Source organism: Oryzias latipes, chromosome 14 (genome assembly GCF_002234675.1).
Source record: "Oryzias latipes chromosome 14, ASM223467v1".
Lineage (NCBI taxonomy): Eukaryota > Metazoa > Chordata > Actinopteri > Beloniformes > Adrianichthyidae > Oryzias > Oryzias latipes.
Window position 1 is genome coordinate 5,293,694 of NC_019872.2, and position 19,231 is coordinate 5,312,924.

The following is a 19,231-nucleotide window of genomic DNA, read 5'->3' on the forward strand; positions in this document are numbered from 1 at the left end:
AAATCAAAAAATTCAATATCTTAAAACAAAATCTTGTATGTTTTTTCAAACACTTATCTTTGCAGAATAAAAATTCTTAAACCTTAACCATGTAAATTTCAAACTCTTAACTTAAAACACTTTACTCACTAGAACACTTAACTTGAGTATTAAACAGTATGCACATTTCTCTCATTTCAAAACACACTTTAAGTTCAAAAATGAAATCCAGATGTAAATATCTTTGTCATGCTTCAGTCCGACGCACCAAATATGCAAGTCAAGAGTAGCTTCAAACGTTTGCGATCGCTTTTAACCACTCATCTGACTGTCCTTTGATGTCATGCTGCAGGCGCGTGCTGGCTGCGTGGTAGCTCTTGCGCTCTTTTTCTTCTCCACTCATGTCGAGGAGCAGTCGAGTTTTCACTGTTTCTCCACACCAGGCATTTACAGACGCAAATGGTTCTCATAACGGGTTTATTTGGTCTCTCCAAATCCACCGTGAAAACTGCATATACAAACATAATAGAAACTTCTTTGACAACGAACATACATTGTAAACAGACAGTTAAACAAATAAATAAATCACCTCGTTGGCTGCATGCCGAGATGGGAGTTATTCTTAGTGTCCTCTCATCCACATCTGGTATTCTTTGCATACAAACGTGGTGCTCCTGCTTCCAGCGACTCTCTTCTCTGTCCATACAATGTGCGCTAAGCAAGGTAAGCACTTCCGGTATTTTCAAAATAAAATTACTTTCAAAATAAACTTCTCATAACTTAACCAACATTTATTAAACAAAACACAACAGACTAACAAATGACCGTTACAACGAGCTTAGTAACATCCATTATTACGAAGCTTCCAACGACAGTACTACAACGAGCTTAACGGCCATGAAGTTTTCTTCCATTTGGCATACCAATCATACGCGCTCAAGAAACCTCCATGTAGTCGAGTTCCATCTAAATATTAAGAACGAGCTCAACGGCCAGAATTACTATGAGTCATTGGCATACTAAATATATAAATGAGCTTAAGAACCAAATTCGAGCTTGTAGGAAAATAATCTGTCGCTTTGAGATTACTTTCCTTGTTGCATGTTCAAAAAAGTCGAGAAGGAGAAAACAACGGGATTCGACCGGATTAAGTTTAACAAATTTATTCCCTAACAATATTTCTAAAAACAGAGTAAAACAAAATAAAACCGATCATCTGGGTTCCCAAAGTTTCAGAGCTTACACAGCGCCAAATTACAAACGTCTTAACGTGTCAGCCTGTTGGGAACAAAGGAAGCTTCTCCGTCCAGCTGATCCAGCCGTAACACAGCATGGCGTCCAGACTCCTCCTCTGGACGCTCGGATTGGCTGGCAGGGAGCCTGCCTACTTCTGTCAGTCCATATTAGGAGTCAGCATCCGTTTCCCGCGTCGGAAGTCACCTCCCAGACTGACATGGTCCCGCAATCAAATGGCTCAACAGGTGGTCCCCCACATGTGGCCGGATCTTTCTAGCATCCAGTAGACAATACACCTTTGTTCCCCACACGTGAGCAGATGCCTGTGGCGGTTCCCAGGGATGGAATCAGTCTCAGAGATGATTGATTTATGATCCAAGTCAGACATACAACCAAATGGCCTCAGAAGATCAAAGACCGTTTTCTCCTGAATGGGATGAGTTCGAAACTCCAGCATCACAACCTCTTTACATATGCAATGTTAAGGAAGCCCTTTTGAAATTCAAAGTATGGGAACCTCACACAGTAAACCTGTAAGAAAACCTTCAATGAAATAAAGATAAGATAAAAGCCTAGGAGAAATGAGGACCACAAAAAATAAATTCCTTCAAGCTCCATCGCATACTAATACAAACTCAGAACATCCTAATTTTTTTTTTTAGGCTTCCACCTGGCAAATAATTTTCTTTTAACATCTATAATCCAAGAATTTTACATTTATTCTGCTACTGACATATTGATGGATACAAGTCAGAAGTGTCATTGGAACGCAGAGTAGGTCCACCGCCCCCTCACTTTCAGTGCAGCAATAGGTACGTTGAGCAGTCATCATTGCAGCACCAGATCAGGGAATGCGTGGGTGACATCAATCGCCAGAAATGGAGAAGCTGACCAGAGACTAGGCGTTCGCAGGCTCAGGATGCGATGCATAGATAAAGACAAAACCAGTATTAGTCTCGGCAAAGAACATATAAATAACCCAGAAACTGATCAGTTTCAAAATGCTTGAGATAAATGGAATAACAGTGCTTTTAAAGACAAATCTGAGAAAGTGAAATTTAGTAGGAGTTAAGGAAAAGTCCCATTGTGGATTCATCGCACTATAGAAACCACCAGAATCACAAATTCCAACATTGAATTGATAGTGAAATACAGAACCTGCACGAATCTTAACACCAATTTTATGTACACCAGTGGTAAGAGGAGTAACCTTTAAAAGTTCCAGAGGGACGCTCTTCAGAAGGTCACCGAGGAGCAGGCGATGGGAAGGGTAACCAAGGACAGGGAGATTTGTAGATGAGGAAGGTCAACATCCCACGTAGCAATAGATTGCAGCTCGGCGGGATTTGATTCTTGTATTTAATAATAGTGGTTCTCAAATAGGTGGACATTTTAATTAGCCAAGGACGTCTGGATACTGCAAGAGAAGACAAATTTTTAGATCGAAGGAAAATCATAGGTTCTAATAGAATTTAAAATGGCTGAACCTTTATGCATTTAGAGGCAGATGCCAAAGACTGAAGAGGAGATACTCTTAATAGAGTGTCTCGTTTGAAAGCAGGGCAGACCGAGGATCGGTTTGCGACACAAAGTTTTTTAACTCTTGAAACTGAAGCTAAAGCATCAGTGATAAATTCTACAGCCAGAAAATTGGCTCGTAATGTAAGTTATCTAAACACTAAACCATGTTAAATTATGTCAAATTGCTATTTATTATCGCACTCTTGAAATAACCTTTGAAATAATCCCCACGGCTGAATTCTCTGAGAAACACATGAGCTGTTGATGAACCATTAAAGCTGTACATTTGGGTTGATGACCAAAAATTTCCAGCAGCCGGAGATTTCATGAATAAGTCTTCATACATATTCCTCTCCCCCAAACCAAAGGAGGGTGGAGCCACAAAAAACAAATGGAGGGAGACCGAAGACCCCCCCCCCCCCCAAAAAAAAAAAACAGCATTATAACAAAACCACGCGAAGCATAGAGAATCAGAGACCAAAAAAGCAAAACAGAAATATCCAGAACAACTGGAACACGGGACCCTGGAAGGAACCACCCAGAACGAGAAAACAAGATGAACGGATGACATTGGGGAAGAATGCACACAACAAAAAACAGGTGGCCTAACAGCGACCAATTCATATCTTACCTCCAAAGACGGGATAAACGACGTGCAGCACAAACGCAAGAGATTACATAGGGGCAGAGAGGCATGCATCATAAACCAGAGATCCAAGCAGAAACAAATCCGGACGGCGGAGAACCATCCGTCTTCCTTAAATAAACCGGAAACCGAAATCCAAAACGAGTCGCGACCACGGAGTTGCAAAAGACCGGTGACGAGGAAATTAGAACAGAGAAACATTAAGATAATGCAAAAAACAAAGGGGAGCCCATAGGAGTACACCAAGTCCAGCACAGGGCTTCAGAGAAATTAAATCTAAAACATGGCAGATATGACAGCCGAAGGAAACTGACACATATCACTTCAAACCCCACCTAAACCAGAAGATGCCACCAGGAGGAATGGAGAGGCAACAAAATCAGCCTCCCCCAGCCATGCACGGCGTCCGGCAGAACAAATTATAGAGATGGCATAGTCAGCCTTGCACTCAAAAAAAAAAAAAAAAAGAAATTTAACACCTTGTACATCAAATGAAAATGTTTTATTTAATATGTACATTAAAAAAATGTGTTTTTAACGTAAACATATTAAATTCATGTTATATTCCCGTGATTTTGCATCGTTTCATATTTAGTAAATTTAATCATGTTGAGGTGGCTTGAAAAAATCACGTTCAAACTCAAAACCGGAAGACGTGTAAAGGGAGGGAAGAAGACGGAAATAGTCTCACTTTTCACAGATCCCGAGCACTGAACAGGTAAGCTGAAAACAATCCTTGTGAATCCTCGTGAATGCTTTCGGTATCTTGTGTTGATCTATGGTTAATTTATAAGTTTTACCAACATTTAAATGCGTTAGTGAACACGATTGACAGAGTTTGTCTAAATTACGACCGTTAGCATGTGCACGCATGGTAAGCTAGCTGAAGTGCAATGACTCACGTAGGCTTTCTTACTACTTTATTCATAAGTTCTAAAGGAATGACCATCTGTTTAAAATAAAACTTTCCAAATTGTATAATTATTTTTTTGTATTTTATTTTTCAATGTCTTACAACACAACTGTATCTTATTTTGTAATTTTAGTCCTTCACAAGTGAAAAGCGTTCTAACTTTTTTTTCCCATATTGTCCTCAGAATATACAGTTTCATTATTTTTTTTCTAAATCACCAGTGATTATAAGTGCAATCTTAAATGTATTGGTTTTTTTCCTCTGTTGTGGCCGCGGACCAGTAAGCCTCGCGGTGGCGGCAAAGGTGGGGCTGGGGGCAGTTCTTGATAATATTGTTATGCAACAGGCTCAGTGTTTTTGAAAAACCTGTTGCGATAAAATCATATTTAAAGTGTTTTTTTTTTCTTCGTGTCGCATGCTGCAGACGTACGGTATTTTCACGACCATGATAAGGCGCACTTAAAGTCTTAAAATTTCTCCAAAATTTACCGAGCGCCCAATGAGGCGGTGTGCCTAATGTATTGTTGTGGGACTTTGCGCGCTGAAATCACGTGGTGCAGGAAGGCAGGGGGGAGTGAGCACTTGTGAGTGTGTGCTAAAACCGGTCTGTCTGCAGCTGCAGGAAGGGAGGGGGGACAGCATGTGAGTGGTGGATATGCAGTCAGCCTTTGTTTTAGAGTTGTGAAAAATAATAAAATAAAGTTAATCTAAAGGAACATTACGTACATTTTTTTTCTGAACAAATCAAAACAACTGTTTGTAGGGAAAAAAAGTTCAAGAATAAATTTATTTGTTTGTATTGACATCAATATAGTTATACCAACTTAGTGGCTATGGACTGATTTATCTTTGTTTTAAACAGAAACTGCAATTTCCAAGAGTCCAACACCCATCAGCTGAGGAGAACTTCCCTGCCTGCCCTTACTGGTGTCATTCAGCCAGCCAGGGGTAAAAGTCAAGGAAAAAGGTGTCATCAGCCAAGATCAGGGTCTTAACTTTAATTCTTTTGTTTACATCTTTTAGCAATTTTTTTTCAGTCCTTGTTTACTCTGTAAGATTTGCAAATTGGAAGGTCAGCACACTAACTGATTAGCTTAAGGAAGAACTAAGTAATGCAGTTTTAATGTGGTTAAGGTTGAAGATGTGGAGATGCAAGGTGTGCAATTTGTTGTTGTCGAGTCGGTATGAGCTGCTCAAGCATTTTAGACTTCAGCATCGGCTTAGGCAGCGCTACCCATGTCCACATATAGACTGCCCATGTAATTTTAAGACATGGAATGCTTTGAGTATTCATTTAAGTAGAGTACATCCAAAACAAAACTCGCATGAGCTGCTGGAATTCACAACTTTTAGTTGTCATTTGTGTCCTTGCAGGGACCTTGCTACTGAAAAACAATATTTTCTACACATTGGAACTCATTTAAAAAACAATGAAACGGTTTCATGTGTGTTTGGAGATGTTTTAAAACAAATGTATATGGAACATTTTACTCGCACAAGAACAGGAAGCACAACCCACATACACTAAAAGATTTTAAGACCAGTGTGGTTTCAAAAACTACACTTGCATCAGAAGACACTGTTAGGATTCCTATTGGGGAAGATTCATTAAATCAAAGTGATTCTGCACCTGACACAGAACCTACATGTTCAAATACTTGTAGGGATGCTACTGAGAACTTGCCACAAGTTGTTGAACAAAATCTTGCAGCGGCATTGTTCAAACTGGAGCATTTTGCTCATGTGCCAAGTACAAAAATAGATGAGTTCTTAGAAGAATTACACTATTTGTTAAGTTCAGCTGCAGTTCCTCTCACAGTCAACAGTCTTAAAGTTTTATTTCAGAAACATGGCACCATAACTGATGAGTCCTCAATAACAGAAATGGCAATAGCTCTCAGTGAATCTCATCCACTGATCAAAGTCATAGGAAAGAGCGGCATCTTAAGTACATCTTATTTGCGCAAATTGTATTATAAAGAATGTTTTAAGGTTCTTGAACCTACTGAATACATTCTTGATGCCAAGCACAATAAGAGTTTTCAGTATGTGCCCATAATAAGAACTTTGCAGGAGCTCTTGAGTAAGGATGATGTTGTGAAGAAGATACTTGAAAACCACAGAATCCAACAGAGTTATAAATCTAGTGCTGACCAAACTTTAAAATCATCACTAGATGGGTCACACTTTAAGGAGAACAGTTTTTTTTCTGGAACAGAGTTTTGAAGAATTTTGATAAGTTTATACATAGATGATTTTGAAGTCTGCAATCCTCTTGGTACTTCCCGAAAGAAACATAAGCTTTGTGGAATCTACTGGACTTTAAACAATTTGAGTCCTGGCTCACATTCTGCATTATCTTCAATATATCTGGCAGTCCTGTGCAAGTCAAATGATGTAGCCGAGTATGGTTATGACCACATCTTGCATCCACTTCTTCAAGATTTGAAAATTATGGAGGAGGAGGGAATTTTCATTCCATTACTTGGCACAAGTCTCAAAGGTACAGTTCAGGTTGTTGTGGCAGATAACCTGGGAGCCCACAGTCTTGCTGGTTTCAATGAAAGCTTTTGCAGTGGATACATCTGCAGATTCTGTACAGGGACAAGGACAGACATCCAAAAATATGATGTAAAATCAGGTGCATTTAGCCTCAGAACAAAAGAGGACCATGAATCCCATGTGAAAACAGTTCAAGAGAAGGGTGGACACTGTTTTGGGGTGAAAAGGCACTGTGTGTTAACTGAGATTCTTTCCTACTTCAATGTTAACACTTGCTATCCTCCAGATATAATGCACGATGTTTTTGAGGGCATAGTACCAGTGGAGCTCGCACATTGTTTATCCCTGCTGATTTCAAATAAGTTTTTCAACCTGGACACCCTCAACAAAAGTATTCAAGACTTTCCTTACAAGTGGACTGACAAGAAAAACAAGCCACACATAATTCCACGTACATTTTCAAAAAGGAAAACCATTGGAGGAAATCCCCATGAAAACTGGGCTTTATTAAGACTCCTCCCATTCATTATTGGACATTTGGTGCCTGAAGGTCAAATGGCATGGCAAATACTCTTGGACTTAAAAGACATTGCTGAGCTTGTGGTTGCACCAACACACACAGATGATTCCATTGCCTATCTTGACAGCAAAATTTCTGAGCACAGACAAAAGTTTAAAGAACTCTTTCCTGATGTGCAACGGATACCAAAACATCATTACATAGAGCACTATCCTCAACTGATCAAGATGTTTGGGCCTCTCGTGTTATTCTGGACCATGCGATTTGAGGCAAAACACAGTTTCTTTAAGCAAGTTGTGCGACACACCAATTGCTTTAAAAATTTGCCCCTTTCACTTGCTGTTAAGCATCAGCTGATGATTTCTTATCAAATGACCTTAAAGAATTGTGAAAAATCTGGAATTGAGGTAATAAATGTTTCAACTCTTCCCATTGATGTTTTGAAACAAGAGATCATTTTGACAGTCAAGCAAAAGTTCCCAGGCACAGCAGAAGTTTGCTTAACAAAATGTGTGTCAACCAATGGTGTGGTTTATAGAAAAGGGATGATAGTGGCTTATGGCTTCACAAGTGGACTGCCTGACTTTGGAGAGATTCTTCAGATTTGCATTATACAGGAACAGATTTGCCTCATTGTTAAGAAGTTTTCTGGATGGTACAGGGAACATTTCAGAGCTTTTGAGCTTAGTGCATGTCCAGCAGGAGAAACAATATTGGTTGAGCTTAATGAACTGGCTGATGACTACCCTTTGGCAGACTATTTTGTTGGACCACTTAGAATGGTGACATTGAAGAGGCACATCAATGTATAAGGTTTGTAAACCTGACGTGTTGATTGATCTCTAAACTTTTTTTCCTTCTTTTTTTTACAAATATTGGACACATGTTGCTAAAGATCCAATAATCACAATATGCCCAGTAAATGTTCCAAACTGGCCTATCTTGTTTTATTTAATGCTTAATTTGTTTGCTTTTTACATTTACAGACATTTGTGAAATGGCTGCTCCAGTAAAGCTCAGAGTCATTCTAGGAGAAAATAATGCCCAGCGATTGATCCTTCCCAGTGGGATTCCAGAGTCTCTTGGTGAACTTGAACAGCAAATAAGGAGACAGTGTGGAGTGGAAGAAGACTTTAGACTTCAGTTTATGGATGTCGACTTTGGAAATGAATTCACCAACTTGGTCTCATTGACCGAAATCCAGGATAAAAGTACAATAAAACTAATTTTTAATTCAACTGAACCAACCCCGGCTGGTGGATTGGCATCCTCTCCAAACTCACCTGCTGCAATCTTGATGCATCAAGATCAGCCATCATCTAATTCGTCTGGTACTTCCTTTGATACAGACATCCTGTCTTCTCCAGAATCAACTTCCGTAAGATCTTCTGGATGGCCACTTTTTTTCCATGTGCCCCAATTCTCTTATGATACGGAACTACAGCTGAGCAGGGCGAACAATGCTTTCAAAGAAAGTGGAACTTTGTTGAACCCAGATCCAAAGCTTAAATCTTCTATTCTTGATGGCTTGACTCAAGAAATGGTCAAATACAAAGTATACCTTTCAGATCGTGAGTTTGAAGATGTGGCAGAAGCTCTCGTTTTGGCACACCCCTGTTTGAAAGAACCTGGTTCCATCACTGGGTACGGCGGATGGAAAATGAGCTTAAAGTACAAACTGGCAAACTATCGTATGAAGCTGAGGCGGCTTGGTTGCCCAGAAGTTACAGTGAATGCCCTTTTAAGTAAAAGAGATGGTAGACTCAGTGCAGCTCATGCTGTGAAGAAGCCAAAAAAAGCAGAGGTGAATTACTGCCCCTCTTATCCACCAGGGGAGACTGCTGAGAAACAAGAAAATATAAGAGTGGCACTCCTCTCTGAGGTAATGAAAAGAAACAATGACGTCAATGTGTCATCAATGATGGAGAAGTCCTTTGCACATAGAAGGCAGGAGGTAGTCGTAGAGGCACCCATGATTGCCGATTTCAAAACAAGGTGGCCAGCACTCTTCAGTGTGCGTCAGGTAAGCAAATTAAGTTGTGCAGGAATAACACTTTTTTTGGGAAAGGCTGTGGAGCTCATCAATTGGGAACTACTTTGTTGTCTAATTACTTTGTTGTCTTTGTGTTTTGATTTTTTAAAGTTGAATGCAGAGTTCCAGAGAATCACAACAGTTCAGCTGCAGTCAAAGTTCTTCAGGGAATTGGATGCTCTTTCTCCTCGTCTCTTGAAGGTGTATGCCAAGAAAGGTGGTTTACAGGGACAGAAGCTGAGAAGAGTCTTGGTACCCATGACCCAGGTAAAAGATGATTAAAAATGTGAAAGAAACATTTTTTAAATCCATTGCCACACTATCCTTTATTGTCTTAACAAATCAGTTAAAGCTGTATTAACAGCAAGAAGGAATTTTCTGTTTATTAACAGATAAGTATGCACCGAATATTCAGCAACCGAATATATATGGACAATTATTGTAACAAAAAAAAAAAATATGGCAATAAGGCCGAGTAGTGGCACATGACGCAATGATACAATCAACGTGCATCGGCGGTGTGTCAATGCATGTCATTTGCTGTCAGAAAGAAGGCTGCTAGTTCTTTAAAAATAAGTAAATTTTTTGCAAAAGGTGTAAATATTTTCTGCCTAAACTGTCCTTAAAGCCTCTATTTAACATTTTGATTAAATGTTTTGCCTTTTTTCCTCTCTATTTTTTTCTTTTACTTGCACATTTAGACTGACGACACAGATGTAAGACGTGAATGCATCCTCAAGGGGCTCTGTGTTTACATGAACGAAGACCCAGAGAGGCTGGTGAGAGAATACAAGGTATGTTGGTCTGATTATATGTTGTAGAAAAATAGAAATAAGAAAAATAAAACATCAAACACATGTGGGCGGGGAAAACAGGAGCGCAAGTGCAAGGATCGTTCAACAGCTGGAAGCTGGGCGCGCATCTTGGACATGAAAACTTGTTTTTTCCCCAACTCTGTTGAACTCACCATTGGACTGATTTAGCACCTAAGTGATAGAAATTAACAGATTTGATCTGCTTATTTTTTAAGGTAAACCGATTTTTTAAATAAAAGACTCATAATAAAACTAACTAAAACCTGCAAAACTCGTCCAAAACAAAAATTCTCCACAATTTCAAAATCCTAACCACCCATATTTTGAAGATATATGCAGATTGAGATGGTTTTGTGATGTTGAGAGGAGGAACATTGATGATTTTGGTTGAAGGATGCTGAAGGTGGAGCTACCAGGAATGAGGCCTAGAGGAAGACTTAAGAGGTGTTGGATGTAGATGTACATCCATCACCTAGATGTAGATGTGGAGAAGGAAGACATGAGGATGGTTTGAGGAGTGACAGGATGTAAAGTTGAGTCCTAAAGGGAGCACCAAAAAAATGGAAGGAAGACATTTTCTTGTGTTTTTTTCTTTTTCAGTAACCATTATGCGTTTGTCTATTATGAACACAGGGGCACCAATTATTTGTTGTGTACATTTATACAAAAAAAGTTTACTTTTGAAGAAACTAGTTATGCTGTAGTTTTTCTTTTTTTACTTACTTACATTTTTATGGAATCTGCCATTCTTTTCCCTTTTGTTTTACAGAGTGATGAAAACACAGAAGAGGCTCTGGCAGATACAGTCTTGGGGATTTTTGCCATCCGACACACTGGTGCAGACCCAAGTGATGACCTTGAGAATGTCGGGATCATTTTGGAAGGAGTGGAAGTCCTGAATGACCTAAAATCTGTAAGCCTTGCAGTATCAATGCTGTTTGGTCTTGTGTATGCCCTAAATCTGAGCTACCCACCAGATTTGAAATACACTTTTGAGGTTCTGCAGAAGATTATCATGGGTTTGGATGGCAACAAGTTATCAAACAAAGTACAAGTACTCAAAACAGCACTATCCCGTTAAGTGGCAGAAGGAAGTGTCTTGATGTGCGCTGAAAAAAAAATTGAATTTGTGAACCTGTTTCTATAAGTGCACTTTACATGTTTGTATTTTTGGAAGTTCAGAAGCGCACTTTGTAAAGTTCATAAACATTTTTACCGTTGTTCAGATGTACACATGTACAAATAACAGAACCTTACTTCACTCTTCTGATGCTTCACTCTTGTAAATACAGGATTTTTTTTATTTTATTATATTACCATTTACATTTAGAAATTTTTAGCACCAGATATGTTGGGCAGATGTTAAAGTGTTCCCTCGTGGAACTATTTATTTTTTGGAGTTACACTATAAGTTTTGAGTTTTACAAACACAGTAAATGCTATAACTGTAAAACTATATTTTTGTTTTGCACATTTTCATATTTATTTTCTCACGTCCATATAAGTGTTTTGAGATTTTAAGACATGATTTGATTTTGTTTATTATAATTTAGATGCTCTTTCAGTCTTTTTGACTTTTGTTGCATTCAACTGTGGCACAGTTTTGGAAAAATAAAATTTTTAAAGCTCATTCTAGTCTTCACCTTTTATTTGACTTCTGTGTCTTTAAATTACACAAAGTTTATTTAACACAATATTTATTCTGTAGTTGAACATAAATATAATATTGAAAGGATTTCCACGTGATTTAATTGTGTTGTCTGAACAATAAGAAATTTTGTTGAACAGATTTATTTCAATTGTGTAAACTTGATGAAACTTACAATAGTGCCATTAACATGAACAAATTATGTTGTTCTAATTAGATTTTATTACGTTAGATTTAATAAAGCTAAATAAGTTATGTTTACTCAAATAAATTTCATTCACTGAACATGAACATATTGAGTTACACTAACAAAACTGCTTATTGTTCAATGAAAGCTATTTTATTACGTGGAAATCCTTTCAATATTTTTTTTATGTTCATTGGACAACTTATTTTTTTGAGTGTGGCTGACTATGGAAAAAGCAGCCGATGCCAAAATAAAAATGGAGGAACTGAGGTGCCGACAGTTCCCACACAATCGCGTCAAACCTGAACATCCGAGTGGCACCTTAGAGCCGACTTAAAACAGAAAATGGGCTCTGGGAGAAGCCCATCATGAACCCCCCACAAACCAACGACAAACCCTGAGCTTGAGAAGACAGGGCCACCCACAAACTGACACACGCACACACAACACGGCAGAATTTAGTTTGCTGAAGGCCAGGGGGACACTCTTCATATTTCCTTCTCCCTCTCTCACAGAAGAGATATATCCATAAACTAACCAATCCAAATGCAGTTTAACTAGCAAATGTACACAGCTTCAACAGAAAAGAAGCAAAACAAAGAGCCGCCACTATATAATGGCCCTCACAGCAGAAACCAGACTAGAGTTTGAAGAAACGCACCGTGTCTTATGAAGAACTGCAAGTCCCAGCGTCCTTAGGGGCGTGACGTCACTGATGACCGCGTCGAGCAGGAAACAAAACCCGGAAGAAAACACAGCACAGAAGCCAAAGACAACGCACACTGCTCACCAAACATTCCGGCGACTACGGCCCCAATAATGCTGAGACATCTCCGGATCGATCGCTACTGACAACCCGAATGCTGCAGGACGCTGCTCCGCAGACACGCGCCGGAAGACACAAGAAGCCGCGGCTGCGAAGACGCACCAGGAGCCGGTAGCCGAAAAAAGAGGGGCAGACGCGGGTTCCCCCCGTAAGAAGGGGGAACCAATAATCCGAAAGAACGGGGTGAGAACACCATGACGCAGAAGGAGAACAGCGATCATGGAGAACCAGCGAAAAACGCAGTGCTGTTGTGAAAAGGAGGAGACGGAAGCCCCCCCCATAAGAAGGAGGGAGATCCAACAATCCTATAGGACCATGAAAGAGAACAGCGAGCATAGAGAATAGCGAGCATAGAGAACCGCCTAGAATGAGTGCTGAAGGTAATAAAGAATGAACAACTACGCACCTGGGCTTGAATAGGACGCTGAGCAGGTGAGTTAATTGACTGAACCGCCCTAGAGGAGAAACCTGTAAAACACTGCCGAGTGCCTGCCTGAAATTACGACAAGTTGCTATTTAAAAAAGGTGGTTACAAATTGTAGCAGCCTAAATTGTGGAACTGTCTAAAATGTTTACACAAAAAATTATTGTTTTAGTTTTTTTAAGTAGCAGATCATAAGTTTCACTAAAGTGAAACTCTTTATTTGTTTAATTGTTTTCACAAAGACGTTTCACAGCTTTTGAGCGCAGTTCAAACTCCTCTGTGGTTAAGGTGGAGATAAATAAATACATGTGGACTGTTAAACGTTCCACTCATGAGAACGGTTTAGTTTTTTTATCTTTGTGAAAGCTAAGAAATGATGTTGATTCCAAATAATTACAGAAAACTTTTTAATCAAAAGTGACAGAATGTTTTTCACCACAGATATCTATGTTTCTGTCTAAGATCACATGTGTTGTTCTTCTGGTAAACCATATTTTTTTGACAGGAAGTCTGCTTTTTTTTCTCTCTAGGATGTTCTTCACTCATGAAATGACAAGTTTTCTGAAAAAGTTGTAATGTTTTAGTGTCAAGGATGGTAAACATTGTGTTGTGATCAACTCAGCTGCTGCTTTGAGGAAACATTTCTATTGAAGTTTTCTTTTTTTCTTTTCTTTTTTTTAACTTGTCCTGTCCAACAGCTGGGCAGACAGATGAGAGCTGAGGGCCTCTTGTGTTGGACATATTTTACTTTAACAATAGGGGTTATTAATCTTCATACAAACCAGAGGTATGTCTGAATAATCCCCTTTTGTAATTGAGGCCAAACTTTATTAATTTCAACCATGTTTGAAAATCTTGGGTGTTGGACCGGACGGAAAAGGAAAGAAGGGAAGAAAAGGGAGGGATGTTAGAGAGAGAGGGGGGTAGCAGGGTGATAATAGGAGGGGAGGGGGGATAAGACCATGAAGCAGCATAAAGCAACAAGTTTACTGGTTGTTTATCATTACGGTAAGATTCAAATGTAGTACAAAAAGGGCGGGGCCTGTCCACACACACACTCAAATGTTATCAACACACGTGCTAGCTGCAAAAATGTCCACATGTCGACATGTACACATAAGAGATAGTGTTCACACACGCATACTTATGCCTTAAAACCAACTAGTGTGAAATATTTCAGTCATTAAACCATGCAAACTGTTAGTGCAAAGGTGAGCTAACACCTGTGCTCAGGTGAGTGTTTATGTTCTTCTAACATAGAATAGATGCACATAGAAGGTGTGACAGAAACGTTTTTGCTGCAACGGCCTGGTTGACCAACAGTTTTTGTCACTTAGAAAACCACACAGATACCTCTGTTTTTTTTTCTTTCACCAGAGAAGCTGGCCACAGAAAACCTCGAAATGAAACCCACAATCACACCTTCCTATGTCTGCAACATTCAGTCATGTCAAGAGCAACACACCCTCACTTTGCTATGAAGCAGTTGTATAAGGGTTGAATCGTTTTATCTTTCACTTATTAAAAAGTGTATTAAAACTTAAAATTAAGACCTTTCCTCTAGAACTACAGTACAGACATAAATATAACTATAACATTGTTTTCATTAATGAATACATCACATGTATGTTTTACAAGTTGATATGTTTTCTCTTACAGTCACAGTGATTCTCATCTCCTTGAGGTCGGCAGCTCTGCCAACAGGAACTTTTGGAAATGGTTCATTTTTGAAAAAAAGTAGAATATTTTAAGACAAACAAATAGTTTTTTTGAACTGAGCAAAAGTTCTGTTAAAATATTTTTTACTGTATAAAGTGTAAGTTTCAGAGTTTGCAACAACAGGTTTTACAGATTGCAGTTGGTATAAATTAAAGGAAACTTTATCTTTTGCTGCAGCTGGAAAATCTCTTAATTTTCATCTGTTTTACAAATGTTAAAGTGGGATTATGAATCTATTGGATGGCAATTCTTTTGGAGGTCTTTAACTCCCACACCTGGTAGGTAACCTCCAAACCCGGTGGTGGGCACCAGAAGAAAGGGATGCCATCAAGCTGAAGAAAGAGTCCTACCAGGCCTCTCTCAGGCCAGGGACTCCAGAGGCAGCTGAAAGGTACCAGCAGTCCATTCAAGCTGCGGCCCGGACTGTTGCAGAGGAAAAAACTCGGTCCTGGAAGGCGTTTGGTGAGGCCATGAGAAGGACCATCGGTTGGCCTCGAAGAGATTCTGGCAAACCTTTGTTCGTTTCCGGGACCCAAAATAGGAAAGACTTAGGAATGCAAGACACCAGATTTATTTCTTCTGAAACTTGAAGGAGCCGACATACTGAAGAAACACAGCCAATGTTGGTGTGGGATGAGGAATGTCAGTATTAATGTTTAATGGAAAACATGGCGCCGAAGCAACAGCATGGCAGCTGGCCTGGTGCTCTTTGGTATGTAATGAATGGAAGTGCGTAAATAAGGACATTTACCCACAGAGACTGGTTTATTTGAGATTTGCACTCTTGGCTCTAAGGAAGAACGGTGCTGGAATAAAACATAACATTCCTCCTGAAGTGAAAAAGCGATACAGGGGCACCCGTGCTGGAGCAAAGCTAAAGGCGAGAGCTAAAGCCAAATAGGAACGTTGGCGGAAATACAAGCCACCTGTTCCATCTGTGATTATGGGTATTAGAGTTAGGTAATTATCATTTGCTTACACGCTATTATCAGCAAAATATTGTAACGACCCAGAGTTGGAACAGAGCTGCGGGCCGGTGCCCTCGTCTTTCTGCCAGTTGCTGGACCACAGCGTATGTCAATCAGCGGTGGTCTGGTGACTGGTGGGATACAGGGGGTGGGTTGGGGTGCGTGTAAACGTTCTCCCCCAGCAGAATGTAAGAGCTGGCAGCGTCATTTTTGTTGTAACCGTGCTGACGTACAAAGTTAATAAAGAGCTGTTTGTCCACTCACCACCTAAGGAGCTTCTTCTAACTGAGCGGGTATCCCACGCTGTCAGATCCTTTTAGCGCCCTCACCAGGATTTACGCTCAGTGTTAAGGGCGCGTTTTTCTCACTTAGGGGCGGTAACCTTTCTGGTTGATCTGATTAGCCGAAATTTGCATGTCAAGTCCGGTGAAGCAGAGGGGCGGGACTATCATTTTGGGGTTTTAATAAAAAAGAAACAGCGGCTGTAACGTGGATTAAAATGGTAATCAGTGATTTTCACAGGAGAAAAACTTACAGGACAAAAAAACCCGCTGCACTTTCTTACCTTGGTCTTGGGTCGTTGGTTAACGTTTTAATCCAAGTTACATCCAACGTTATTTTCTATTAAAGCCTCTAACACAAACAGGGGTGGTGAACAAGTTTGACACAGAGAGCTGACATTTTTGACTGTTAGAGTCAAAGAGCCACACCAAACTCTGACCTGCCAGATATACACACACAAACACGCAATTAAAGCCATATTATTTCCCATAACACACTCCTTTACTTGCAATACAACAGCGCTGTATTAAATGCCACAGTTTCAGTTATGGGTGTTTTTTTCTGTATTTAACGTTAAAACATACCGGTTAAATGTGCATGTTGGTGCGTGCTTTAAAAAGGCAGCGAGCACAAAACTGAGTTGGTTGTGATTTATTTTTTATTTTTTCAGTCATCAATCAGCATCCAAAAATCCATCAAAGTCCTCCTCTTCTGCATCTGGAATGTACAGCTGGGCTAAATGTCAAACACACTAGCTTCTCTTTCGTCATCGTTAGAGTCTGTTTCAATGCCGTGCGGTTCCAAAGATCAGTGCAAGCAGACACGTCAGCCCAAACTTTAGTTCTACAGTCCAAAAGTGAGGCGTAACTTGCCCGGCGCTGCGTCCCAGTTAACGTAGCGGAGGATGGACAGCCTTTCACTGTCATCTGCTGGAAGTTGCTGCGCTCAGCCTCGAGTCAATCTTCCAACACAGGCAACCTCCTTTTCCGCGGAAACTCAGCTGCTGCTGCATCTTCTTGTCTTGTCCTAGTTGTTTTTCCAGCGTCCTCACTTGCGAACCATGGATTCATTATTTTAAATTCTCTGGCAGCTGAGGTTTGATAAAGTTAGAAAGATCTTCACATATTCGGATTTTCGGCCTCAATAACTCTTCTGATAAACGTTCAAATGTGTCAACAAGTATCTCAATCATTTCGTATTAACACAGAGAGTGAACCACAAATGCATTTCTAAAGAAAAAAGATAGGTTTTTTTGCCTTTTAATCAGAATTGTTTTCTTCAAGCTGTGAATGCAGACATGCAGGGAGCTGGCTGCCAAGGGACCGTAAACAAAGTGCAAAATCTGTGAAACACCATTCTGTAAAAATCAATAATCTCACAAAAAAGAATAAATGTCTATATTTATATGAACTGGTAATGAAGACTTGTCAGCATATTAGTGTTACAATAAATAGTTTGCAGGAAATTCTATCTTTATTTTATCTTGTTGCATATACTTTAGTTTTTCAAATTATAATAGATATGAATCATGGCTAAAGTTATCAGTGGTTATGAATATACTGAAGCTGCTGTCACCAAACCTTCTGTACAGACTAATCATGACTTTATTGTCATACTAAAATAAAGAATATGTCAATATTTCACTGTTTTTATTTCTGGGAATTTTTCATATTTACAGATGGATCAGATTTTGTCAAAAATCCTCAATTACTCTGAAGTTGCTAGAATTTCTTTTACATAAACTTTATTGTAATAGGACAATAAGGTCATGATTAGTCAGTAGAGGAAGTTTTGTGTCAGTAACTACAGCATCTTCAAAGTTATTGAGGATTTTTGACCAAATCTGATCCATTTTTTAAGATGAAAAATTCCTAAAAATAAACAAAGGGAATTTATGACATAATCTTTGTTGCAGTATGACAATATGGTCATGATTTGTCAATACAGGAGGTTTGGTGACAGAAGCTTTAGTATCTTCAGAGCGATTGTGCATATATGTTATGATTTATAACTCTATTAAATTTTAAAAACTATATGCAATAAAATAAAACAGAGATTGACTTTCTTACAAAATTTAGCATAATAATAATAATTTAGCATGAATATGCTTACGAGTCTTCATTACCAGTTCATATAAATATAGACATGTATTCACTTTTTAAAAGTTTATTGATTTTTTTCAAAAAGTGTTCTACATAGTACGCACTTTGTTGACAGTCCCTTGGCAGCTGGCTCGTTGCTCTTTCTGCATTCACTGCTTGAAGCGAATAATTCTGATTAAAAGGCAAAAAAAAAAAGATATTTTTTTCTTTAGAAATGCATTTGTAGTTCATTCTGTGTGTTAATACAAAAGGATTGAGATACTTGCTGACACTTTTGAACGTTTATCAGAAGAGTTATTGAGGCTAGAAGTCCTAATCTGTGAAGATCTAACAAAACCAAACTGCACCTGCTTGATTCCCGTGTCCCTCCGCGTGGCTGATAGCTTGCAGTTTATTTGTTTGTTTTTTTTTGTTTTTTTTTAACTTGTCCTGTCCAACAGCTAGGCAGACAGATGAGAGCTGAGGGCCTCTTGGGTTGGACATATTTTACTTTAACAAGAGGGGTTATTAATCTTCAGACAAACCAAAGGTATGTCTGAATAAACCCATTTTGTATTTGAGGCCAAACTTTATTAATTTCAAACATGTCTGAAAATCTTTGGTGTTGGACCGGACGGAAAAGGAAAGAGGGGAAGAAGAGAGAGGGACGTTAGAGAGAGGGGGGGTAGGGGGTGATAATAGGAGGGGAAGGGGGATAAGACCATGAAGCAGCATAAAGCAACAAGTTTACTGGTTGTTAATCATTATGGTAAGGTTCAAATGTAAAAAAAAACAAAAAAAAAGGGCGGAGCCTGTCCACACACACACTCAAATGTTATAAACACACCTGTTAGTTGCAAAAATGTCCACCTGTCGACATGTACACAAAACAGATAGTGTTCACACGCATACTTATGCCTTAAAACCAACTA

General features: G+C 39.2%; 1 protein-coding gene across 2 annotated transcripts; it reads left to right on the forward strand.

Annotated features, from left to right (window-relative positions):
* Window positions 1-5,083: 5,083 nt before the first annotated feature.
* LOC110014068 lies at window positions 5,084-11,741 on the forward strand. 2 transcript variants are annotated; one of them, XM_020700751.2, is made up of 5 exons: window positions 5,084-5,283; window positions 9,150-9,340; window positions 9,461-9,616; window positions 10,051-10,143; window positions 10,934-11,741. In XM_020700751.2, the coding sequence occupies exons 2-5, from the start codon at window positions 9,203-9,205 to the stop codon at window positions 11,243-11,245; spliced, it is 699 nt and encodes a 232-aa protein (XP_020556410.1). In that variant the 5' UTR covers window positions 5,084-5,283; window positions 9,150-9,202; the 3' UTR covers window positions 11,246-11,741. The 2 variants fall into 2 exon arrangements, with proteins under 2 accessions (XP_020556410.1, XP_020556408.1); XM_020700749.2 differs by lacking the exon at window positions 5,084-5,283 and having other exon boundaries at window positions 8,167-9,340.
* The last annotated feature ends 7,490 nt before the right edge of the window (window positions 11,742-19,231 follow it).

What these genes read in the sequence shown, in the direction of transcription:
- LOC110014068 (XM_020700749.2), top strand. Translation starts at nt 8,315, where the DNA reads ATGGCTGCTCCAGTAAAGCTCAGAGTCATTCTAGGAGAAAATAATGCC. An exon ending in CACTCTTCAGTGTGCGTCAG is followed by an intron (nt 9,341 to 9,460) that starts GTAAGCAAATTA and finishes GATTTTTTAAAG; the next exon opens with TTGAATGCAGAGTTCCAGAG. An exon ending in TCTTGGTACCCATGACCCAG is followed by an intron (nt 9,617 to 10,050) that starts GTAAAAGATGAT and finishes TTGCACATTTAG; the next exon opens with ACTGACGACACAGATGTAAG.